The sequence below is a fragment of the Amborella trichopoda genome, chromosome 6 (assembly GCF_054954075.1).
Source record: "Amborella trichopoda isolate Santa Cruz 75 chromosome 6, AtrichopodaSantaCruz75HAP2 v2.0, whole genome shotgun sequence".
NCBI classification, from domain to species: Eukaryota; Viridiplantae; Streptophyta; class Magnoliopsida; order Amborellales; family Amborellaceae; genus Amborella; species Amborella trichopoda.
This window is the reverse complement of record NC_142341.1, coordinates 38490621-38518488: the sequence shown is the minus strand read 5'-3', so window position 1 is coordinate 38518488 and position 27868 is coordinate 38490621. Positions and strand designations below refer to the sequence as shown.

The following is a 27868-nucleotide window of genomic DNA, read 5'->3' as shown; positions in this document are numbered from 1 at the left end:
TTGCTAGCAAACTCCTAAGCCACCACCAGAAATCGCATGGCTTCAAACATTCTGTTTTGAATCCCACTCCATTGTCACTGTGTTTCTTTGAAGACAAAACCTGCCATCAACAAGGTCTCATTTGTGTGGCTTTTAGATTGGTAAGCAAAATTGCTTCTTTGATATTTTTCTGATTGTTTTTTTGGCAATTTTTCTTTGAAAATTGGTTTCTATATGGACAGTTAAGAGCTTGAAATTATGTTCCCTGTTAATCATTTTTTTTATTGCAAATCATTGCTTCTTCTTCTTTCTTTCTTTCTTTCTTTTTCTTTTTTTTTTTTTCTTTTTTTTTTTCTCTCTTTCGCCAGTTTTTTTTAGTTTTTCTAAGAAATAATCCCAAGGCGTACAACTCTTACCCTGCCATCAATATAGCAACGGTATGTGAAGAAATTTGGGATTGTTTTACCTCCTATGCACTTCATGGATCAAGTTTCTGCAGAGGACCTAGAATATCATAGCCTATGCAATAAATTGATTTTATTTATGATCATAAAGCTAAAAAAGAACCTATACGAAGTCTACTTTTGGACTTCATGGTACTTTTATATTTAACTTCTTAACTCTCTAATGAAATATGTTATGGATATGATGTAATTTGGGAATAACGTACGGGTCGTGGAAAGAGAGAGGTATTTTGGGAATAACGTATGGGTTGTGGAGAGAGAGGTAATTTTATTGGAACCTGTTCGTCATATTGTCGATAACTTTTTCCCAAAAAATCTTTCATATTGGCCATATATTATAATAGAATCATCAATTTATTAAATGAACAGCTAAACTAGGTTAACAATAAATAACCAAAACCTCGTTTTCAACTTAGTGGAGCCAAACAAGACATGTTTCATATATTGGGTTCTTCTAGTAGCGACCCAAATGCTATTGTTTTCAAAATCAGGTTTTACATATACTAGAATATGCACAACTAGGTTTTGAGACATATCCAGGGTTTGTGTATCTAGGTCTTTTCAAAGAGTGTGATTTGCATAAAATTGTAACACCTTCGAACTTGAGATGTAATTTTGGTGTCGAAATTCTTAGGATGGTCGGAGAATCTACTTATATCTCTAATTATAAGATTTTAAACTCCAAAACTAGTTCAAATCAAGCAATCTATAAATACATGACAATCTTGAAAATGGAAGGTCTAGATAATATGTTGTAAGATGTAATATTTTTAGGACTTGAAATCTCTTTTTGTTTTCTCCATATTTACACATTTTGATGTCGAGATGATCAGATACATATTTTTCCAACATCCAAACCAGTGTTCGCAAAATCGAACAGAACAGTTAACCGGACATGGGCTCAGAAGCGCTTCAACTGGCCTAACCGGTAAACCGGTTGATTCAACCTTTCTAATCGGGCAAGTCCCTGGCAGTCAAAAAAGTGTTGAAAAAAATAAAAAATAACATCTAATAAAATATAAAAAGTATATTTAAATTAAACGTATTCAAATGAAGTTGAAAATTAATGAAAAAAAAAAAGATTTTAAAGAATTGATTTGTGCCTAGGGTACTTGTTAAATTTTTTATTAAAAAAAGAAAAAAGTAAAAGTAAGTATTAATGACCAAAACAATTTTTAATCTTTGCCATAACATTAAAAAATATATTACAAACAAAACTCTTATTTTTTAGATTATATATATATATATATATATATATATATATATATATATATATATATATATATATATTTATTTATTTATTTATTTATTTATTTTTATTTTTATTTTTTTTATTTTTGATTTTTTTTTAAAAATACCCGGCTAGTCACCAAAACCAGTTGAAACCTAAACCGGCCAGTAGCCGGTTCGGATTTAACCGTCCGATTGCTAGTTAGATTGCCCGGTTTTTATCCAAACAACCTTTTTGGAAGGATTTTAGATGGGCACCCTAATTCTATATTTTAAGGTCTCCACCTTGTATTAACTTTTTTCCTTATCAAATAAGAAAGCCTAACTAAAAAAACTAAGGGAAAATTTCATACAGCTTAATTCTCCATCTTATTTCACGGTAGACCATCTTTCTATTTTTCTTTCAAACGGTATTAAAAAACCCTCAAGTATTTCACTGTACCCCCTCATCTCTTCTCTCCCAGGTTTATTTACTTTTGGCCACAAAACTAATCCCAACAAATTATTTTATTTCATGTCAATCCAAAAGCTTTTTTAACCCTATTTTGCACTTTTTCAATTTTGTATTGATTTTGCCAAACAAAAAGAAGAAGAATTTGTTTGTGTTTAAAGTGTGTGTGCGCATGTGTGTATGCATGAGAGTGAGAGAGAGTTTACAAAAAGTGCAAAATATGATTAAAAAAGCTTTTGGATTGAGATGGAATAAAACAATTTGTTAGGGTTAGTTTTTGTAGTAAAAAATGAATAAACGTGGGAGAGAAGAGATGAGGGGGTATATTGAAATACTTGAGGGTTTTTTTTATGTCGCTTGAAAGAGAAATAAAAAAAAGGTCTACCGTGAAATAAGATGAGAAATTAGGGATCTGTATGAAATTTTTCCAAAAATTATATCTAAAACCTTTCCATAAATACTAGAAATGCTTTCAAATATTTTCAGAAACGCTTTACTTGTTCCGGGTTTCAAAACTGCAACATGTTGTACTCGTTGAGAATTACATGGGGTCAATGTTGGTAATACCACCGCAGTTAAGTTACCCCATGTTTGAAAATTTGGGATTTGCTGGGCTGAAAGACCTTTCGAAAATTTGGGTTAGATTGGTGATCTAGAACAATTCTCTGGTGTGATAATCAAACCCCAAAAATCTAAGTAATAATTTAAATTAAAAATTTAAAATAATGCAAAATAAAATGGTTGGAGACCAGGTTTCCCTAACAGGCTCATTCGGCTCTTAGATAGAAATGGGGGATTCCATCAAAATGGAACTAATTCTCAGTTTAACTAGGATCTTGTCGGGTCCCTGCCGATTCTCAATTTGAATTGATGATTGCCGATCAGAATTTACGAATTTTGAAACATGGACTTACCCAAATCAACCCTGCATGTTCCTGGTTCCAAAGTAGCAATATCTCGTTAAAAAAAAACAAAAATCAGATGGGGATATTTTGGTAATGTAATATTCTTGTTCCACTTCCCAAACTCTATTAACACCAAAGTCGATGCTTTTTAGAATTCGAACCACTCGAATTATTCCTCATGTGGGTTTGGCACTGTTCAAATTACAAATTACGAGTCACTCTATTAAATAATTCATGCTTAGGCTTAAAGATTGGACAATTGAAATCCTCTCATATCTAGGGAGACCAGCCTTCATGAACTCCTTGAAAGAAGGACACGTGTGATCTAATTGGAGTATATATTTAATTTTTTCCTTTTTCTTCACGGCCTAGACCACTCATAAGTAGTCCTTTTACAATATAATAACTTCAAATAAAATAAAATAAAAAGAATACAATAAGATCTCAAGAACTTGAAGCTATTCAAAACCTCACTTTTCATAAACAAAGAAAAGACAACCTATGTTTGGGAATAAAGAAAACAATAAGCAAATAAACAATAAAAATGTTTGGGAATAAAGAAGACATAAGTAAATAAGCAATAAACAAAAGAGCGTGTCGGAGATTACCTCTATTGGGCTTCTTACACCCCACACCGAGTCACTACCTTCTAATGACGCAGGATCTAACGGTCAACCTTCAATCTCAACCAGGAAAGCAAGTTAGGATAAGCCAATCCAATGGAATATGAACCCCTTTGATCACAAAACTCAAACCCATGTGAACCCCCTTTGATAACCTAGTTTGAAAGATATAAAGTCTCTTTTTAAAGCACCTTAAACCTGTTGGCAAAAATTACCCAAGTTGAGAGATGGGAGATGGAGATCTCAAGAGATGAAGAGAGTGGGGTGTGCCACTTTTGGCTTGCATGAGAGAGAGGGAAACTTTCTAAGAGAGAGAGTCCCAAGATATGGGGTCCCCCTTTTTACAAACTAGAGAGAGTGAAAGAGAGAGAATTCTTGCTAAGGACGTGCCCCTTCCTTTTTAAATGGGAGAGAGAAAATAGTGAGGGTGTAAGAGATATGGTGTAGATAATATTGGGTAGGGTCCATCTCTTTTTATAGTGTTTGAAGGTTTTTTAGGATTTTTCATAGCTTGCCGCTTCATGTGATATTGAATACGCACCATTGATTTAGGATGATTTGTGAAGGGGGAGATATGAGCTTTTCATTCTATAGATGGGCCATCAATATCTTATGGACAGTGCTAAAACCATTATCCCCCACTTCTTAAATTATTTCCCTATCAATTAATTCAAATAAGGAATTAATATAAGATGATATTATCCTTTCTTATTTCATGCATAAGCCTTCTCATATATACTAAAAATTTTATTCCAAATTCATCGAGGCTTGAGCTTTCTAAAACAACAATTTCTTTCCTCTCAAGCTTTAAAGCTTGACCAACAAAATAGAAAGCCACTTAGGTGGGGCGTGCCACCTTTTGTGGCACATAATGGGCCCTACCTAACATGTTACGGTGAGCCCAAAAGTCATATTGGGCATCCTATGCAATTATACTGTTTTTTATTCTTAGAAAAATAAAAAATCATTGTTTGAATATTTAAATCATTATAAAATCAATATCTATGTTTTTATACATCCAAATTTGATAAATAAAATATCCAAAGATTTAGAAAAATTCAAATAACAACTCCAAAAAGCATACATTATCAAAATAAAAAAAATTAAACACCATGATGGGAACATGATCCATATGGTCTAGGAATAAATGTGCACTGGGGTACTCTACCTTCAACTGTGGACTACAGACTACACATGCTTTCTCAAACCGACCCAATGTTGCCCATAATCCACAGTCCATGCAAGGGATCATTAATGTGTTACCAAAGTCTAACCAATAGGAAAATGGTCACAATCCCAGTCTCTGAAAGCCTCCATCACACACAAGGTTCACACAATCCCTCGGCTTACTCTTCCGGGAATACTCCGACCTCATCAAGGGATGAACCCTTATTGGTTTGTTTCTCTATGCCCAGGTATATGAGTTTTCCCAACCAGACTCACTTAGCACATTAAGTACAATCCAGTATTAACAAATATCGTTTGCTTAGTATGGATCACACTCCCATTGAGTTCATGTTCCACTATATAATTCATTTACAATTACTAATAATGCCTTTAATGGCCATATACACCCAACACTCCTATCTCACCCCAATCACACTGCACCAGTGTAACGTTTATAAATTTATTCTCCACTGTAACAAAATGCCCTTGCGAGGCTTCAAATGGCTTTCCTAAACAACTAACCGAAACGTCCAAGCTTTGTTAATTGGAACTTGATTTGTGAAAGTCAAGTGTGAAGGTGGCTAGGTACCAAATGAAGGAAATCGACTCGGCCATGTTAGCCAAGCTAGGATGAGAGTTGGCGAATGGGGAAGATCCGCCATTACTAATATTAATTAGGAAAAAGTACCTTGGGAAGATCATGATTCATGCAGCCGACCTCAATTAATTGAGAAAAGGCTATGATGGTGATGTTCTTGGGAGATACCATTTGTGGGATCCTAAGACCACAAAGAGAGAGTTATGGATAAAGGTTTACATGGCACACCTATCGATCATTGAAGAACATTCTCATAGGGTCCATTTGGGTACCTAGAGAAGCTTTTCGTGGGGATAGGCTTTTCCTGTAACTAGCTTCTCTTGTAATTGTAGTGGTGTCTGATGTTTGGATAGAACCTGATAAGAAACATAAAATATACATGTCCACTGTTTGGATTGCACAATGATGGAGCAGAAGTAATCAGTTTGATTCCCGCTCAAGATGGATGTTTCTATCTCTAGAGCTTCCATAAGGTGATCAAAGAACACATGAACAAAAATGATATTCTAAAATAATTATATGGAAAGCCCCTATCCTTCCTAGAACCTCCTGGTTCAATCGGTTAGCATACCGAAATAAACTACTCATAAATGATGAAGTTTCAATGCTGGGGACTTCATATGAAAAACATATGCGACTTGTGCAATATAGAAAGGAACAGTAATGACTCCTTGTTCACCTCTTGCCGCTTTATTCACCACCTTTGGCAAACCGAACTGTGCAACTTCAACATGGTCACTAAAGTCGCCTGCAACACCCAAAGCCTAGTAAAAGAGCTAGGCTTAATTGATTAGCATTTGCAGCACTACGTCTTAGGCTTAATTCTTATCAAGAGTAGGAGCCCTCTCCCCACTGACTAACCCAAAAAAAAAAACAAATACCCAAAGCCTGATCGCACAATTTTTCCAAACGCAAATTTCCAAATACGTTTCTTGGGAAGCACTCTCCCTGCCATGAGTGACTTGGCAATAAAGTAATCAAAGTGCAAAGGATAATCCAAATCAATCCATTCAAGCCTTATAAAAAACAAAGGGAAAAAGTTTATATAAGGTTGCAACTTTAAGATGTAGAATTAATGATGCACCACAAAAATCCATCGAAAAATGTTGTTTTAATGTTGAAAATATCTCCAATTGTTCAACATCGAGATGTATGAATATATATATAAAAAAAGATTATGAGTCCCAAAAATAATGCATCTTGCAACACATTATTTAGATGTCCATTTTCAAAATTTTCATATGTTTATAGATCTACTTGATATTAACCATTTTTCGAGTTTAAAGTTTTATAATTAGATATGAAAATAGATTTTGAGCTAATTCTAAGAATTTTTTACACCAAAATTACATGTATGATAAAATTTGGAGGTGCGCTTTAATTGGATTGTTTAAAGTTGCAACCTTAAAATAACCACACCCTCACATAAATATATATTATAAATCTAAAATTGCACCATGGATGCCTATATATGTCCTCGGCGGAATGATCGCGAGTTTTTCTTTGAAACAGCTGAGATTTCCTTTTGTTGTTAACTTAAAAAAAAAATAAAAAAATAAAAAAATAAAAAAATAAAAAAATAAAAAAATAAAAAAATAAAAAAATAAATAATAATAATAATAATAATAATAAAAAGAAAAAAAAAGAAAAGAGATGAGATTTTCCCCCTCACGCACCCATTTTGTTCTTTTTGAGAGCACGGCGAGGACACTTCTTGTGGAGAGCCATTTGCATTTTAGTCTTGCAGAAATTTCGTTTTGTCCCCTTTCCCACGACTCGATTCATGGGGCCTGGCTCCACGATCCATGGTGACTCTAACACAATTTTCTTGCCACAAAAATATCCAGAATGCCCTAGAGGCTTTTTGGACTTTCTAATGGTCATTGGGGTGTTTTAGGTCGGTTCTTGGTAGCGTTTTGATGCGCGACTTTGGGATTTAAGGGTATATTCATTTAAAGGTGCTTTGAATTAAATCTATATAAACTTTATAACCCAAAAATCATCTAAAAATCTCTAGAAATTTATAGAAAATTTAAAATTTCATAAAAATAATAGTAGAAAATCCCCTTAGAAATTAGTAGGGTTAAAAATTTAATTGGTCTGGATCCGAAACCCGAAATTTGGATCCTATTTGAATCCGTATACGGATCTAAGAATTGGATCTGAATTTTCGATCCAAATCTGAAATTTAGATCTCTTAATAAAGATTTGGATTGGATCTAGACCCAAGTGGATTCGATTGGGATCCGACCTGATTTTTTTAAGATCATATATATATATATATATATATATATATATATATATATATATATATATATGGAAGATACTGTCTATAGGCGAAAATGAACAGTGATTTCCCCTACCCTCTTCACCGTCTAAAGTTCATCTCACGGTCACAATTGTCCGGTAGTGTTTTCATTTTTAATTTTTTTTTTAACAAATCGGAATGATATAAAATGTGGAGCGTGTGTTCATAAAAAATAGACTAATCTACGAAAAATATCAAAAAAATATTTTAAATGAAAAACATTGATCAAAATACCCCCAAAATGTTTTGGGGCTATTTTGATCAATATAGTTTTCGTTAATTATTATTTTTATATTTTTATTAAGTGCGCATACTAAGATGTATATACGGTTTAAGTCATTCTAATTTGTAAAAAAAAATGAAAAATGAAATACTAAGGGACAATCCTGATCGTGAGATGAACTTTGGACGATGATAAGGGTAGACGAAATTACTGTTCATTTTCATATATATATATATATATATATATAATAGCCTTATAAGGTGTGGCATTAATTTCATATAAGGTTTGTGGTGGTTCTCCTTTTATTGGTGGAGTTTTTACACCTTTCAATTACTATACTTTTCTCAGGAGGATGAACACTTGCAGTACTTGTTCCATCTGTGCTTATTTAAGTTTTCTCTTCTATAGTTTCTATATTAAATTGAGGAACTTGGATGTTATATTGAACACAGATTTCTTGTAACCATATGAAAAGTCCTTTAGTTTGTTTTTCTTTCTTTAGGAATTTATTGTATTGTTTATGAAATAATTCTATTAATCTGGGTTGAAAAGCTTTGAGATACCATTCTTTAATATCTTGGTTTTCTTGTGCCAAGTAATCGTTTTTCAAGTATTCAATATCTACTTTTTTTCTTTTTGAGGATAGGAGGTATTCATCTACATGTTTATATCTAATTTCTTGTTTTAAAGTGCAGAGAAAATTTTATTTGTTTTTTAATTGGCTTTTAACATTATTTATTTCCTTTTTTACCTCATTTATCTCTTGTTTTAATTCGGAAATAGAAGGTTCTTTTTGGTTAGTGAGATGTTGTTGACTAACTCTTTTCATAATAGCGGCAAAAATATATTCATCTGTTTTGTTTATAGGAGGCGGTTTTGTTTTTGTTTTTGCTAGGTTTATAAATTTAGTAATTATAGATCATTTCTCTTCTGGATCTGTGATTTTCTCTATGAGATCTAAAATTAAATTATCTTCTTGTGTTAAAAGTATGGAGATTATGTATTTGGATAGGACAAGCACAAGTTGGTTCTTGCATAGAACTGGATGAATGTTCTTTTGAGGAGGAAGAGGAATCTGAAGAATCTGTCCATTCCAAATCATCGTCATGTATATTGCCTATTAAAGATTCATTTGTACTGGAAGAGGATGTACTATCATAATTAATAATATTATATATTTTAGTTTTTAATGACTCATCTAATTGTAAAGCATCTATTTTTTTTTTACTTTACATTGATGCTTATAATGTCCAAGTTTTCCACACTTGTAACATACAGGGATTTTCCTTTTTTTTTTTGGCCATAGCTTTTTTGATAAATTTTTGTTTTTTATATTTTTTATGGGATTTATTTAGCCTCAGTTTTCCTTTATGATATTTTTTCTTTTTCTTATATAAATTTTCTGGTTTATTTTTATTATCAATGTGATACCCAAATTGTTCACAAAAATCACCAAGCTCTTTTCGTTTAGTAATTTGTTGTTTGTCGAGTTGGCGTTTAAGCTTTAGGTCTGTGCATAAGACTAATCCTTCAGCACATATTTCCGCTGATAATTCTCCTAATGTATAAGCAGAATAAGTAATAACACCATTATGTTTCTTTCTTAGTCTTTCTTTGACTTTTTCAGCAAATAAGTAGGGAAGACCAACAATAAACTTTTCTTTTCAATGATCAAGCTGACAGTCTTCTCTTATTAATAATCTTGAAAAGAATACATTATTATACCATTTATAATGGGATAGAGTAGGACATTGTAGATTTGATAACAAGTTTTCTGATCTTGCTGCTAATAAGGCTGTACTTCCTACAAAATATAGGGTAATAGTATAAATTAAAGTATTTACAACATCCCTTTCAATATAAAGTATTTCTTGATTCAGTTCATTTCTGGCTGTCCATTGTCTGGTATTGGTTAAGATTTTATTATTGGTTTCATCATCAACATAAAAATCCCACCAACCTGTAAATCCATTGACTATTGCTTTGGCAACCTCTTGATCAGGATTACCGGCCATCTTGTTGGCTGATGCAAACATAGTCATATGTCTCATGACATCTAATATTTTTAAATCAAATAAGCCATCAATAGTCTAATTTACAATTGATCTGCCAAAATATGATACTGCCTGTTGTATTGCATCTTCTTCCAATTGGACATCTACCGGTGTAGGTCTTTTATAATATGGTAAGGCTGTAATTGGTTTCCATGATTTACCATATGCTATTTTATTGAGATCATTGGTTGTGGTATCCATAAAGGCTAATTCTCTATTATTCATATTATCTTTTATGGTTGGTTTTTCTTCTTAAAGCATTAAAGTTTCATGCTTAGGAATCTGCTGTTTACCTTTATCGGATGATTCTTGGATACTAGGTATAGTTACAGGGAGATTTATCTTTGGAGAAGGGATTCCTTTAATATCTCTGCTTTCGATTTCACTATTGAACATCTCTACGGTTCTTCTAATTCTTTACCTGATTTTCTTACCCATGAATTTTTGAAGGGGGCAACACTGACGCCAACGACGATACACCCTTATCACTTGCACTACAGCTCTTTGAAGCTAATAAAAATAATACTCCTCCTGATTTATCCATTATAATGGGCACTCGCAACAATTCTCACAACGATAAACGCCTCTTGATATAGTACCAGCATTACTTGAGAGTCCACCCTTGGCCACTCTCTCACTTTCCATTTCACCTATACATCAAATAACCTATCCAGAACATAATACATCAACCCCAGCTTTTACACCGGCTCAATCAAGGCCATCTCAAAGACCTAATCCAACCACTCCTCGTTCCACATTTATAGAAACAGCTTTTCTTATGGATATAATTGTTGAAGACCAACATGCACATATAGACCCCACCAAACTTGCTCCTCTTTATTTGATCAACCATCTCAATCCCACAAACGGGGTCAAAACCCGAGAGTATTATGAAGTCATATTAATGGAAACATGGTCCGTCCCTCTGGTCCATTATTATCAACAAAATATAAGAGTTATTGCATACTCAAAAATACAAATAAAAAAGCTTTTATCCTATGAGGAGTGAGGTTGTAACTCCACCCAAGCAAAAAACTAAATAATCCAGATTTTTCTTATAAGTACTATAAATATGCAGAGTATATTGAGGTATGGCATAAAATATTTCATATCAAAATCCAAACAATTCTCATAGTTGGTACATCCAATTTCGGATGCCTCTCTATGAACGATTTCCTAGTTGGTTTAAAAACTGGTTTCTTATATGGGGCCCTACAAGTGCTATTTTACCACCTGCTTTTAACAAAGCACAGGAGCAATTTGAAATATTCAATAAGATTGATAGCAATATTGATCCACACTTATACTTTGTCACCTTATATCAACTCCCATAGATTATGAAATGGGAATATACTGTGTCTTCTAATAATACAACCGATTACACTTATATCCCTCGTTTGGAAAAAACCATCTCTGTAAAATGGTGGGATATTTTCAATATGGATCCTACTACCATTGTGCCCAAAAGAATACCGTCAGAGAAACCTATTTATAATCCTAATCCCTCTGCTTATAATACTGCTACCAATACCTCATTTGATTTCCTACATATCTTAGAAATATGCTTCAAACCAATCCGAATGCCACCAAAGAAACTTTAGAACAACAAATGCGAGAAATATTTGCTGAAGCCGGACGCAAGCCAGTCTCTTCAGATGAAACAGTTCAATCATCCCCCAACCGTGCCAATAGATATTTCCCGTTGAAAGAAACAGACCCGGATGAAGAAGATGAAGTAGAAAACCCTAATGAGTTCAGCCAAAAACCATAAAACCTGACCCGACAAAGCCAGGCACGACAAAAGCAGGCTCTCAACGACATAAAAGATTCTTAGCCGTACCATATTACCTCATGTCATCATCAAAATACTATTCCCAGATACTCTTCGTACCAGATCATTGTGCTGCCGACACAAAAGACAAAATAAAACTGTGCTGCCGACAAAAAAGACAAAATAAAAACTTTGCTGCCGACATAAAAAACAAAAAGTTACTATACTAGATGCTTCTTTACGTCAAATCAAGCATCTTTCTTTTTCTTTATGTGTTTTCTTTCTTTTCTTTTTCCTTTAAGTCCTATCAATGTCTCTTTGGCATCTTCTCCTCCTTCGCCTATAAAAGGAGACAAAACTCCTTCTCTTCCTCAGGTCTAGGAGCTCTCATTCTCTCTGTCTCTCTCTCTTCACAAACTCTCTGCTCTTTCATTCTCTCTACCCTCTCTCTCTTCACAAACTCTCTGCTCTCTCATTCTCTCTGCCCTCTCTCTCTTCACAAACTCTCTACTCTCTCATTTTCTCTGCCCTCTTTCTCTCTCTCTTCAAAGCTTCTCGCTTCAAGGTCTTTCCTCAAAGACCTTCAGCTCTACTCCACTGCTCCACCTCTGCTGTCTTGACCTCACAGCCAGCTTATCCTGCCAGCATATCTTATGTTTTCCAGGGCTTGTATTTTCCCTTTGCTTCATAACCAGGTTCTCTCTTATCCTCCTTTTTAATTTTCTCTGTTTTATCATGTGCGACTGTAATAATCTTTTTCTCGTTTATTATAATAATCTTATTTTGTTTAAATTATATATATATATATATATATATATATATATGATGCGGTTTGTATAGAGCCGATGCTCTAAATAATCAAAGTAAAGCACAACTTGAAATAGTGTCAAAAAATATGGTTGCAATATTGAAAATCTTTGTGATAGCTTTAAAATATAGTTTTATCACTATAAAATTTAAAGCTTCAAAAATAGTGTAGATTGAGTAGATCAATGAAAACTTTAAAATATTGAAAATTAATTGTCCAAAAGTGCATTGCAAGATTTACTACTTCTAAAAGTTGAATTCTATTTTTTTCTCATGTCTGTGCATCTTGAGGTCAAGATAATCAATTTGAGGATATTTAGGCATCAAAACAACCTCTTTTAATGAAATTTTTGAGGTGGGTTCTAATTTGATTGTTTAGGGCCTCGATTCTATATAAACTCTCTCTCTCTTTCCCAATATATATATATATATATATATATATATATATATATATATATATATATATATATATATATATATATATATATATATATATATATATATATATATATATATATATATATATATATATATATTATAATATATTATAATTTATATATAATGGTGCGGTTTGTAGAGAGCCTAGTCTCTAAACAATCAAATTAGAGAGTACCTTCATAGTATCGTGAAAGGTGGTTTCAATACTGAAAATTTTTATGATAGCCTTGAAATATATTTTCATCTTTATTTATAAAGTTTAAAGTTTAAAAAATAGTGTAGATCAAAAGATCTATGAAATCTTGAAAATTGACGATCCAAAAATGGGTTACAAAATACACTACTTTCAAAACATGAAATCAAATATTTTTTTTTCATGTCTATGTATCTTGATTTTGAGATGATCAATTTGATGATATTTGGGCATCAAAACGTCTTCTTCAGGTAGATTTTTTGAGGTCGGCTCAAATTTGATTGTTTAAAGCCTCGGCTCTATATGAACCCATATATATAATACATATAATTATTTTACTTATTTTTAGAAGGCTTATCCCTCACCGTACGTTAATAAAAGGTTAACAGTGAGGATTGAATTTCTCTTCTCTCTCCCTAAATTCTAAACAAAACATAGGGTTTATCTGAAGGAAAAACGTTTCATGCTACGGGGACCACATTTCTACATTTGCGGTCCCCAATGTATAAAGCATCAATTTTAAAGATGAATGCGGATAGATAAGGACCCGGTTTCTATGCGGTCAAGCTCGCATATATAGAAATGCGGGTCTCTTAATAAATCTATTTTTGAGATAGATTTTAAGACTTAATTTTTAAAGACAAGTAATCTCTAGCATGGAGATCATGAATATGAAAAACTAAATAAATCTGAAAACTTAGAAATAATAATTCTAGTAAGAAAAAATTTGGACGGTTAGTTTCTATTGTTTTTGGATGGAGCACTTCCTTGCATCCATCTTTAAGATGGATGCTTTAAACTTTCTAGACATATACAACCCGCGTGAAACAATATTCTAATAAATAATCTATCTAAAAACGGTCGAAACTAATATTCTAAATATTTTTTTAATAAAAATATTATTTTTAATTTTCAAATTATTTTATTTTTTCATACTATGATCACTTTTTAATTTTCAATTGAAATTAGCAGTCCAAATAGTATTTTATTACAATTATTATTTTTAATTTTTTAATTTTTTTATATTAATGATCTCCTTTTATTTTTTTTATTTTTCATATTTATGATCTTAGACATTACATGTCCTTAAAAAATTAAGTCCAAAACTCCATCTCAAAAATAGAATTTTAAGTGGTCACTCATTTCTACGAACTGTGTCCTTATCTGAATTTTCAAACCATTCATCCCTCTACTATTGCTACTACACTCTACCAGACACCTCGCTTAGACGACCAAGACACCTCTATCTCTCCAAACAAAACGCAGACCATCCGCCATCTCTGCCGCTGCGCCATTCCTTGTCGCCAAGGCACCACTGCTCTGCGCCTCTTGAAACAGTAGCTCCAAACAGGTACGCCCAATCCATTCTCGACTTTTATTTACTGTATCAATGTTTTTAGGGTTCTTGCGAGCAGAAATTTTTTCCGCCAAAGCCTAGATTTTTCTCTCTCATCTCTCAGTTATTTTTTTTATGAGTTTTTATTCTTGTTGAAGCTCTTCGAATTCCCTACAGAAATCCTAAATTTATCTTTAGTTTTCTTGCTCAAATCCGAGCATTTCAATGGCTTAACAGAGGGACCTCTGAAGAACATGTAAATTTCGCCACATTTGAGGACTCTCTTATTTCTTAGTTTATTTATTTATTATTTCTGTTGTGTTGAAGATCTTCGAATCTCCTACAAAAACCATAAATTGATGAAGTTTTATTTACTCTTATTGGTGTTTCTAGGGTTCTTGCAAGCATAAAAAAAGATTCCTCCAAAACCTGGATTTCTCTCTCATTTCCTTGTTATGTCTTCTGATTTTTTACTCTTTCTCTAGGTTGTGATTTTTTATTCACTGTTATCAGTGTTTTGTTTCTCTCTCGGTTGTGTTTTTTTTTTTTTTTTGGTTTTTTACTCTTTTCTCTAAATTATGATTTTTTTATTCACTGTTAGCCGTGTTTGTTCATCTCTCTGTTATGTATTCTGAGAATTTTGGATTAAATTCTTAGGGCTCATAATTTATTTTGTCTCTGTTATGTTTTATGATTTTTTAACTCTTTCTTTAGATTGTGTTTTTTATTCACTATTATCTGTGTTTTGTTAATCTCTTTAGAGTTGCTCCATGTACCTTTCAAAAATAAAAAACATAAGTTCTAATGATTTTTGAAATGTCATAAATTACCATGGTTCTTACTCGATTTGATGTAAAAAACGTAATGCCAATGTGGCAAATGGCACAATACCTTATTCACAGTGGTTTCATACTGTCAGAGTGCTGATCTTTGCTGGATTTCAGCAAAACAGATTTGAGAAGCATAGGAATCACCAATCATGATAACCTTGAGGTAACTATGTTTCTCTTGGTTGGCATGGAAAAGTTACTGGGTGTCATTGTTGAGATGTTGCATTAACAAGATGCTTGTATACTGCTAAAAGATACTGTTTCTTGTGATTTTATATGCATTCTAGAATTATTTTTCAATGATATGGAACCCATTTTTGACATATTTGAGCATCACACATTATGCACATGTTGATAAAAACAAATCATTTTTACTGTTCTTGCACCAAATTGCAGGCTGCATATTGTCTGAATGGGTTTTCAATCATTGAATTTATGCACAAGATGAGGCCGTTATTTTCATGGCTTAGGAAACATCTTGATTTTGTTTGTATAAGGTTGTAGTCCTACTTATTGAAGTAAGGTTGTTGCCAACTGTCATTCATTTATTTAGATGGTGTAGATTTTTCAAATCACCCAACAAGGGAAACTGGGGCTTTGGGTGCCCTTTGTCCTTTCTTTCTTTTCTAAATTGCCTCCATGCTTTCATCCTTAGCTGCGAAGGAAACGCAATGCGCACTAGTGCACGTTGGCTTTCGAGTGGCAGCTAGAACAAGGAGATATAATTTGAGAAGAAGCTGGTAGTGAGAGAAGGGATCACTTGCTCCTTGATAGTTTTTTCATAAATTTCATTGGATTGGTGAGCCATAAGACAATTCATGGATCAGATGTAGGAATAGGAAGCAATAATATAATCGACGTAACATGCATTTACCTAGGTTGGTTTCTCCTATGGGATCTATATCTTCGAAACCTAAGATTTTGGAAGCGACAATAGGTTAGTAATAATCCATACAATGCTCTCTTCTCATGAATAAAATCTAAAACTATCTTCTCTCTCTCCCCCCCCTCCCCCCCCACTAGCACCCCCTCCACCCATGTCCACATTCTCTCTTGTAAACTAATATGCAACATTTTCTCTCTCTCCTTCCTCTACATATTCAACATTTTCTCTATCTCCTTCCTCTACACCACCGTACTTACTCTAATCTCTCTCTCTCTATCTTTCTCCCCCCCCTCCCAAGCTCACTTTTGTCTTCCCTGTCCTCTCTCCTCTCATCCATAGTCAAGTGTCAATATATTGCATCAAATCAATGAGAGGCTTATGTTAAGATCGAAATTCATAGCCTTGTTCTCACAATTTTCCCTTAAGCAAGATTACTCATGCCAGCTTCTCTGGGTGAATTTGGATGGAGGTTTGGCGGTTCTTTTAGTGGGAATTTGAATACAAAGAATAGAGATCTCGAGGACCTGGTTTTGGGCTGGTTTTGTGGCAATTCCATTCTTATTGTATGATAAATAGACATAGAGAGGGCTAAGGATGGGGAGCACTAGATCTAGAGAGAGAAAATTACTCCAATTAAACAAGTAAACATAAAGAAAAAGGATCCTAAAAACCCTAGATTTAATATAATTTTACATGGCCTAATATCAAATTCAGCCTAAGAGCCCCACAATTCAAATATCATGTGAATCCTAGTTACTTAGGTCTTTTTCATCCATATATTATTTGAAAATGCTACCCTACCATATTATGTCCAAGCATTTAGAGCAATGAAGAAGAGTTAAGAGGGAACAAATAATTTTCAACCATTTTGAGCAAGAAAGGAGCAAGAAAATGAAAGAAATAATTTCAATGTTATTCCAGCAAGAATCAGAGAGATAGATATGGTCATAAACTCTTTTCCTCGATTCCTTTCAGAATACATCAATAACATGACATGACGCAGGAGAATCCGAGCATGCTTTAACATGAATAAGAGGAAGAGAGGAAAGGAAGGGGAGATACGAATTCAAAGAGAGAAGTGGGTAGCATATTTGATAAGAGCAATGACACGATTATAAGCAAGAAGGATTCTTTGGTGAGTTGTATGGGTCTGAATGGAGAATTGCATTGTTTTCACAAACTGTAATTTGTAGACATGAAAGCATGTGTACGGTCTCCACTTTTAGATCTACACTTATCCCACTTGTTGCTTTTTTATCACTACAGCCATAGTTTCGAGGCTTGGATTGAGGAGTCGACTCATCACGGATTTGACTGATTGCTCAAAGCTCCATTTCATGTGTCTCAGCCGCATCTCGCTCCATTTGCTTATCAATGGGATCTTGCTCCATAGTTCTTGGAAAATGGAAGAATCCAAGAATGCAAAGACCCTAATTCCAAGTACTTTGATGCCCTAGGTTCAAATTTTTAAAGAGAGAATGAGGAGCTTTAGATTGAAAATGAAAGAAAGGGGGAAGTTAGAGAGAGAGAGAACAAGGAGCTCAAGATAGATAACAGGGAGATAGAGAGAAGGAAAAGTGAAAGCCGAGAGGGAACCTATATATGGGTAACCAAGGCTTCCCATACCCTAAAATTTCTCCTAAAAGTGAGTGACATATGCACATTCAAATTAGTGGAGAGTGCAAATGGATGCAGCCTTTTTTGTCATTAGATTGCAGCTCTATAAAAAAAAATTCCCGTAATTTTTCTATTTGAAATTATATTTATCAGCCGCTACCTTACATCAATTTTTGTCCAAATGGAGGAAGAGAGAAAACAAAGTTTTTTCCATGCATTGAGAGGGGGTGCAATAAAACAAAAATGTACATCTTGATTGTTATAGGGATGCATTTTATGTAATGCATGCACCTTAAACAATCAAGGCAAATGCATCTCTAAAAGCTTGTCGGAAGATGCAGTTCCAACGTAAGAAACTCTTATAATGGTCAATAAATATGTTTCAACTCTTAACTATTAAATTTACTATTCCAAAAATAGCACAGATCGAGCAAATCGATAAATACTTAAAAATGGTCTATGTCATTTTGTGTTTGTTTGTCTGTGTGGTGTATGTGGCTTCAAACCAATGAAAGGCAAACACACAAAAAGAAATAACAACTCTTCAATAGTAATTTAGGTTATGCTCCCAGCCATCAGATCTTGATCAACTGATTGAAAGTACATGATAGTATTTGAATTTTAGTCTTTTTTTATCAATTAGATTAAATTGAATTTTTAGATGTATATACTTGACTCTAGCATACATATAAAAATATTATTTAAAATGATAGAATTACCCCCAAGATATTCCATGGGTAGTTTGGTCATTTTAAGTTTTTAGAAATATTTGTTTAATATTTTCTTGTGAGCCCTAATATGTAAAACACACACCCAAAATTCATATTGATCATATATGTATCAAAACATTAAAATTAAAAGGGGACCCTTAAAGTGCTCAACATTTTTAGACATTTAGATACCCTTATCCTCTAGTATAGTAACTTTTTGTTTATGGGGTATTTTAAGTAATTAGTCAAGGGTAAACTAGAAATTCCTAATAGAAACAAAAGCATTTGTTAGCAATAGTGGACAATGATTTCACCGATATGGTGTGGGACATCACCCACAAGATGCATTAATTGCTTTTTACTACTAATAGAATGCCACTATTTTACTATAAAAATATCCATTCTACCTTTCTAAATGACCAAAAAGGCCCCTACTTGAAAGATTTTGTTTTACAATTCAAGGGTATTTTAGTGTCCAAAAATGTTGAACACTTTAATGGTCTACACCACCAAGTGGTGTAGCTTAACAAAACCCAAATTAAAATAGCAATATACATTTTGAACTATTAAGATCTGACAGCTAATAGCATAAACCTACACTAATACTCATTTTAGGGGACGACTCATTGATAATTTTTTCCTATGTTTGTGTGTGTGCATGTGTGGGCGAATATGCTTACAAGTTTGTTGGGATTCTTAATTGTGTGGATCCGTTTGGGCAGATATTCTTAGAATCCCAACTTATATGTTGCCAGCCGGATGTCCTAACAGGCTTTGCTCTCTCTTTGTGAGGGTTTTGGGTTTGGACGAGGTCCTATTTTCTTGATTGGTGCACACTTTCCATTCATCGCCTCAGCTAATATTGGGAGCACACTTGCCATGGCCACTGGCATTGGAAGACAAACCCCTTGTGCCCTACTTCTCCGTACGAGACCAGCTCTAAACCATGCCCTAACATCCCTCGCAAACCCTAGCCTTTTCAGCGCGAGAAGACTCTTCTCCCTCTCTTTCTCTTCTTCATCTCTTGCCACTAATAAGCAACACAAGAGGGGCCCTCAACCTATACTCTCATTGCTTGAGATTGGTGGAGTCAAGATTGGCAAAGATGGTGAGTTTCATCAAATCAAATCCAGTCCCTACAGTTTTGCTATGAGATTTTGTTCCTTTCTTCTCTCTTCTTCTTATTCCCCATGGTTTTGAATTTGTAATTTGATGATTTTGTAGCATTTGATTTGATTATTATCTTGTTTTTGGCAGATGTTGTGAGGGAAAATGATCCTACAAACAATGTCACCGATTCGATATTCTCGAAAATTGGGCTGCAGCTTCATAGGAGGGACAACCATCCCATTGGGATTTTAAAGAATGCTATTTATGATTATTTCGATGCAAATTATGGTGGGAAGTTCATCAAGTTTGACGATATCTGCCCACTTGTTTCTGTGAAAGAGGTGAGTGAATCAAATATGGAGCTAATACTGGTATAAAACACCTGGTCTTTTTAGGTGGACCAGTAACTAGTAATAAATGTGCGTGGAGATGATTTTTTTCTCAAAAAAGGAAGTGTTGAAGGAATGAGTTAGCTGTTGAAGTTCAGAGATGAAAAGAAATCCATTTTGGTGACCATTTTATGTGGCTCAATGAAGATTAGGGTGCATTCTTCTAAATGTCGAATGGCTGAGTTAAATTGATTAATATGTGAATTTAAATTTCATTTCTTCCCTTCAAGAATAGGGCTTTTTGCTAACAGGTGATATGTTGGAATTGAGATTAGAGACCTAATTCCTTGACTGCTTTTGGGTGCAATCTATGGTCTGCAGTGATTATGATTATCAAAACTGTCAATAAACTTCATATATTTGTCTCTTGATCAAGTTATTTGAAATGTGCCTGTATTTAGAGCAGATATGTGTGCTAAATTGATGTTCTCCACTTCTGTGGCATGGACATTCATGCTACATAAACATGCACGTCCCATTTGTCTTTAGGAACTTCACCTGATTGCTTTCATAATTCTTTCTCAAAGTCAAAACTTAGACGTTTAAGATCGGAAGGTGTACTTTTTATCTTATTACTAGGTAGGTTAGCTCGGTCTGAACATAAAACCACAAGGTTGTTACATTGGATACAAGAATAATAGGTTTGGAGTTCTTAATGCTCTTATGGATATACTTAAATTAGAGAGCCATGGCAACTAAATGTATATGATGCATTACAGTATCACATTCAAAATATCTTTGTTGTCTATCTCTCCACCTCTTCTCTTTGTCTCCACTCCCTCAGCCCTCTTACTTTTGCCTTCTCCCCTCTTCTACTCCTCTTCGTACCCGCTGTAATACTCCTCTTCTTTCTCCCTGCTTGCTACTACGAGGAAAAGGAAAAAAAGGAAAAAAGAGGGAAAAAAAGAAAGGGGAGAAAAAACAATGGAAAAAAAGGAAAAAAAGAAAAGAAACAACGGGAGAAAGCATATGGTACCAGTTATACTCATTTTCTCCTCATCCCATCCCTCTCCTCCCCTCTCTACACTTCTCCTTTTAATTTTTCTGCTGCTTCTCTAATCTCCCCTTAAGTCACTATCTCCATCCCTCTTCTCTCCTCTATCTCTCCCCCTTTTTCTCTTCGTCTCCGCTCCCTTAGCTCTCTTAGCTCTCCTGGCCTGCTACTAATATCTACATCTCTATATTCTCTCTCTTCACCCATAGTAGCCACTATGACTGTATGAGCTTCTCTGAGGTATACCAATTACACCCCCTTACCCATTTTCTGAAAGTTCAAGGTTCTTGGCCCTCGTACATCGAGGATGGTACAGAAAGGATGACTGTTCCCCAAGACCTGGCGAGCTAGGTAGTGAACACCTGGCCCTTTGGGTTACTGCATTCAAACATCAGCTGTCCTCCCCATAAGCATCAGGCCCAACAACGCTACCCTTGAGCATCCAATCCACCTGGTCGACAGCAAAAGCCACCTACTCTTCCCTCTAAACCCCATCTTTGTATCAATTCTTTCTGCTGGCATTGTAAAACTGTAAGGAGGGTGTCTCAATCTCTTAGAAGTCTGCTTCCAGACCTCACACCAGAACCTTTTTGAGAATTTCTCAGCAGCACCTCCTATATAGAATTTAGTCTCTCTCCCCCGTGAGCATTTTTGTTCTCTGTTTTATTTCATTGTATTTTGAGTTTGAGCACCCGATATGGGGGGTGCTGTAAATAGATTACTCTTCATGTAAATACCTTTTTCTATTAATACAAAGTTAACATTCTCAAAAAAAGATATCTTTGTTGTCTACCTCTCCTCAGGCCCTACACAACGATACTGGGAGTCTGATCGCTAAAACCTGATGTCACTCTCTGGTCCAGGCTTTAGTGAAAAAATTTGCTGGTGGTTACTCGGCTGATATATGGGAGTTTGTATTATTTTTGACAAACTGGGAGGATGTATAACTTCTGTAGCAAGCTTCTTCCAAATAAAGAGCTAATGGACCTCAATATGCTTCACTTGTTCATGAAAAGTTATAGAGTCACTGTAATCAAAGAATGTTGGAGAACTCAAATGAACATTGAGGTATCAAAGAGCATGCGACCAAACAGTCTCGTTCTATATATGAAACTGTACTCCACTTTCACACTGAGTCCATCTCTGACTTTTTTTTTTTCAAGATATTTGATACATGCTATGAAATATATGAAAGAACACATATATTTGGACACTCAAATCCCTATTTCGAGTGTTTTAGGAAATGAATATATGCAGTAGAAGAAATCAATGGGCCTCATCTTGGTGTGCGACTATATTTTTTGCATGGATACTATTTCCTAATATAGCTCTGATGACTGCTGCAAACAAAGATGACCTATTCCTCCTTCATGGAGACTCCTCTAAGTACTCAGAATTTTGAAAAAGGAGGACCCCACATTTTAAACAAATTAAGGAAGTGGAAGAAAAGGCAAAAACTTGTACATGCCACAGTTGTAACTTATCTCGTGAACTTTGCATGTTCAACTTAATTTCCGAGACTACCTATTGTTATTCTTAAAAATTCAGGAAGCACTCCTAAAATAGCAGAATTAGTTGGAAGCTACATTTATGTTTGTGGCTGTTTATGCGTAATGGCTGTAATGGAAGAATTTGGCTTCTGATTGCTCCGAGTTATGCTTCACTATGTAGTCTTATTGTTTCAAGTTCGTCGTTGGTGCAAAATGGCTATGAACTTTGGGTCAATCCTTTGGTAATTTTAAAATCTTTGGATGCATTTCACTTTGCTAGGAAAACAATAAACTTTGAAAGAGCAACATACAAGCGCAAACAACATATTGATTAGTACATGGAGAAAACGATGCATAGGAGGAATCTTGGGATGTTTGTGGAAGTTTGCTTGTGAAGGGGTAGTATCATACCTTTGAACCCCCTTTGAATGGAGGACAAAAGTTTGCATGGGAGAGATTGACATATTTTGATTGACCAAGCTGTTCAACAAGATTTTGAAAGAAAATGTCAGATGAATGGAGGAGAAGTATTGTGGTACTTATTTACAAGAACAAAGGAGACATACAAAATTGTATGAACTATCAAGGGATCCAACTTATGAGCCACATTATGAAGTTGTGGGAGACAATGCTTGAGCAATGATTAAGACGTGAAACGAGTGTATCAAAAAAATAGCTCTGTTTTATGCCAGGGAGGTCAATAATTAGGGATATTTCCTGCTTAGGCAATTGATTGAGACGTTTAGGGAAAAGAGAAAAGATCTGCACTTGGTCTTATGATTTAAAGAAAGCATACGATAGGGTACCCAGAGAGTTAATTTGGTGGGTGTTGGGAAAGAAAGGAGCCTCTACAAGATATATCAATATGGTGAGAGATATGTACGAGGGAGTACTAACTAGTGTGAGGACAACTAGTGGTGAGATAAGTGAGTTTTTAGTGACAGTGGGCCTACATTAAGGGTTAATGGTTGACCCCATATGTCTTTGTTTTGATTATAGACGAGTTAACTATGCATTTATAGGCATAGATATCGTTGTCTATGTTGTTTGTGGATGACAATTTTGATTGATGCGACTAGAGATGGCGTCAATGCAAAGTTAGAACGTTGGAGGTATGCTTTGGAATCTAAATGTCTAAAATGAGCCAGATTAAGACAAAATATGTAGAACGCAAGTTTGGAAATAACAGGAGTAGAATTGAGGTAGTAGTTAATATTGATGGCCAAGAAGTACTTAAAAGAGATTATGTTTGATATTTAGGGTCAATAATCCATGAGAATAGAGAGATTGAGAAAGATGACGCACATAAAATTAGAGCTGGGTGGCATAGTGGAGATATGCTTCTGGAGTTTTATGTGGTCACCGCAGACCGATAAAACTGAAGGGGAAGTTTTATAAGACGGTTGTAAAACTCGTCATGCTTTATGAGACGGAATGTAGCACTGTCAGGAAACAACCTATCCATAAGATGAGTGTAGTTGAGATGGATGAGTGGCAAGATAAAAAAGGATAGAATTCACAATGAATATATCAAAGGGAACTTAGGGGTGGCTCCAATAGGAAAAAAGATGAGGGAAAGTAGACTAGACTTAGGTGACTGGCCATGTACAACATCGACCTAGAACCACGCTGATTAGGAGTTGGGAGGGGCGATTTGGTTTAAGTAGAAAGCTCTAAAATTGTAAGGGGAAGGCCCAAAAGGATATCGATGGAAGTATGATAAAAGATATGTGACTTATGTCTTGATTGAGGGCATGACCCATGTTAGAGCGGAAGGGCAGAACATGATTCGTGTAGCTGACCTCAAATAGTGAGGATAATGCTCAGATGATGGTGATGTATTTTGTTTATTTCTATGTTTTTTAATTTCTTCTTTTCTTTTATATTAGAGTATCTAATACACTTTCTACATGTTATATGTTGTGCACTCTTTATGTTTGTTTTTTATTCATATTTTTGTTGTTACATAACTCCGCCTTTGCCAGTCATACCGGTGCCGAGCGTAAAGTAGGAGGGTTGTGTTAGGTACGACAATTAACATAAAAGTTTGCCAAATCTTTGAAAGGTGGACTAGGTGACCGGGCAAGTCAATACTAATTTTTTTTTCTAATCTATTATATGTATTGCCACCCAGATCACTTACAAGTGGCCAAATACAATTTTGACTTAATGAAATAGCTAAGACCTCTCACTTGCATGCCATTAAAAAGAAAATTACATTCATCATATAGAACTGAAAATTACATAAGGAAACAAAAGAAGCGCGAAATCACGAAACAACTCGTACCTTGCCTCAGGTTACCCCTTGGCTCCAAAGACTTCGTACACCTCAAACCGGGTCTCCTCCATCGATGGCGTATGGGATCTCGATTCAAGAACACACCTCACAATCAGGGAAGCCTAGGCAAAACCCTTAGAGAGCATCACATGAGATTTCCTTGATCAGGGCTCATCAGATGAGCATGAGGCAAGGGTCTAGGGCTAGGGCTTGTGTGGCTTGAGCGTGCCACCCCTCAGGGGTAACTCTTTCCTAAACCCTAATTGTATGAGAGAAGAAGAGAGATAAGGCTTGAGTGGTGCGTGGTGTCCTTTGGTTGCTTGGCGAGAGAGAGAGAGAGAGAGAGAGAGAGAGAGAGAGAGATTTAAATAGAACCCCCATAGCTAGTATTTATAGACAAGAGGCTAGGGTTTTGCCATCATCATGAGGTTTAATCTTGACCTTTGATTTTGGAGACTTATGGGGGTGAAGAGATTTCAACCATTCACTCCCTAAATCAGCCATCATGATTAAAGGAATGATGTGTAACCTTATCCGTCAGTTTCCATAACTCAATTCCCATCAAATATATTGTGTAGAGAAAGTAATCAAAATTAATTTCTTACAAATTCTTACTTTGAAATCAATCACAATCAATTTCTTACACAATCCTATTTTGAAATCAATCAATTAATTTCTTACACCTTATTTTGAAATCAATCAAAATCACTACACAAAAAGTTTTCCTAAAATATCAAGTCAACATATCGCATAATTGCCATCTTTCAATTTAGGAAAGTAAGGAGGAGGTGGATGGCCATGTGGGCCTCACACCCCCACAATATGGTGGGCTCAATGAACCCAAGGGACCCCAATACCTTAAACATAATTTCAGATAAAATAATTTTTTATAACCTCAAAATATTTTATTTTTCTTTTTGATTAAATAAATCTAGGAAATTGATTTTTCTATTTTTCTTTTTGATTAAAATAAATCTAGGAAATTGATTTTTCTCTATTTGAAAAGACATATGTCAAATTTAGAGAGGTCTAAAAATTCATTTTAAGTATCTGAAATATAATTGAAACATATTAAAACATATATCTAATAAAGTTTGATGGAAATTAGATCTATAGAGTTAGGATTACGACAAAACATAGAGGACTCCATCCTCTCTAGAGACCGCATCTTACTGCACCTTCTCAAACTATCCCAACCGATCCATGACCCACAACCCATCGTAGGGGTTCATGATTGGACCATCAAAGTCAGCCAGTAAGTGGAGAAGTACGATCCTAGACCGTGGATTATAGGTCCTTCCTTGAGGACAAGTCTATGATCCATTTCAGCAGTATGCTCCCTGGGTCTTTCCAACACAGTCCAATATTGCAGGGAGTCATCTCTTCTACATCACACACCCTTATCCAAAGGGTCGCTTCCCGGACAGCTATCTAGTATACATGTCGTTTGATGGTAATGGTGAGGATTTAAGACCTTGTCCTCTCAGGTCATCCATCACAAACATGAGTCAAATCCATGCCTCTTGGCCAACTGTCCTGGGCACATCTCCGACCTTATCTAGGGATAACCCCACATCTAAAGCTTTATCGATTGTGCTTACACGATGCCTAGGACTACGGGTTTTGGGCTTCACATTGAGTCATAGCCAGTCCAAACTCATGTGAGTCTAAGGCATTGTTAATCCCCTACAGTCCAAGCTGGACCATAGTCCCACTGGAGTCAATAATTCATTACATATTTGCATTACCTACTCTCACAAGGCCTTTAAATTGCCACAAAAACCCAACAATCTTGTCATGAATCCTGAACCTATGAGCAGAATGGCGGAACATGATTCATGTAGCTGACCCCAAATAGTTGGGATAAGGCTTAGATGATGATGATTCATATTTTTGTTGTCCACTTTATTTTAGTTCTTGTGCTTTCAACTTCTTATTCTTTGTGTGAATTATAGTTCAAAATTGTATGGACCTTTCCATTCTTTCTATTCTATTTTATTCACTCTGCCACTTTTTATTCATAAGCTTATTGCTTGCTTTCATTGTCTCTTTATTCTCTATATTTAAACCTTTTTTTTTTTGTTTTCATTTTCTTGTAAAATGCAACGTGAGACATATATGTATTCAATCATGCTTTCTCATTCTCTATATGCATGCATGAAAAAATGGATGCTTGAATGAATGATATGTATTTGGTATGTAATTATGTATGTCAAACATGCAGATAGGCAGATATGGAATTTACTATAAGATTTGCATTGTAGACATTGCACCCTGACCTCTGGTGCAACTTTAGAATTCTAATTGAAAACAACCATAAAATAATTGATTGAGACCAATAACTTGAAATCAATAAACTCTAGGCTGTTTTATGTTACTTACAAACAATACTGTGCATATTATTTGAGTCAATCGAGAGCTTTATTAGTCTGTTGATTATTATTCTAATCTTCTTATTTGGTGTAATTGCATGTTTTCTTTGTGCCTTATTATGGTAACCCATTTGACCTAAAATCATCGTGACATTCATATGACTATCTTTTGCAGAACTTTGATGATGTGTTGGTTCCAGCTAATCATGTAAGCAGGAGCTACAATGACACGTATTATGTTGATGCTCAAACAGTGTTAAGGTGCCATACAAGTGCTCATCAGGCAGAATTATTGAGGAGAGGACACAGCCATTTTCTTGTCACTGGAGATGTTTATCGTAGGGATTCTATCGACTCTACTCACTATCCTGTATTTCATCAGGTTTTGTTTTTTTCCTTCTTTCTTATGAAAAATATGAGAGATCTTTTTTTGCGAGATTTATATTATGATGAGTCTTGAACTAATGAATACAGAATCTCTGAATAGATGGAAGGGGTTCGTGTTTTCTCCCCTGCTGAATGGATCCCATCTGGCCTGGATGCAACTTCATATGCAGCCACTGATTTAAAGAAGTCCCTCGAGGGCTTAGCACGCCGCTTGTTTGGTACATTATATATCACATCCTGTTTTGATGGCTTAAATAG

At 34.8% G+C, this 27868-nt stretch overlaps 1 protein-coding gene across 30 annotated transcripts in view; it reads left to right on the top strand.

Annotated features, from left to right (window-relative positions):
- Nucleotides 1-14457: 14457 nt before the first annotated feature.
- The window catches only part of LOC18437210 (phenylalanyl-tRNA synthetase class IIc family protein), a 39290-nt gene continuing 25879 nt past the window's right edge, over nucleotides 14458-27868 (top strand). For 10 of the 30 annotated variants that reach the window (XR_016058307.1, XR_016058310.1, XR_016058293.1 and 7 more), the window contains exons 1-6: nucleotides 14458-14562; nucleotides 15467-15540; nucleotides 19362-19698; nucleotides 19848-20041; nucleotides 27399-27605; nucleotides 27711-27828. Coding sequence is in view for 13 of the 30 variants with exons in the window: in XM_011626197.3 (XP_011624499.1) it covers nucleotides 19470-19698; nucleotides 19848-20041; nucleotides 27399-27605; nucleotides 27711-27828 (748 nt within the window). In the remaining 17 variants the exon portion in view is untranslated. Of the gene's footprint in view, nucleotides 14563-15466; nucleotides 15541-17238; nucleotides 17399-17529; nucleotides 17909-19312; nucleotides 19699-19847; nucleotides 20042-27398; nucleotides 27606-27710; nucleotides 27829-27868 lie in introns of all 30 variants that reach the window. The other 20 variants (XR_016058308.1, XR_016058294.1, XR_016058299.1 and 17 more) reach the window with 7 other exon arrangements.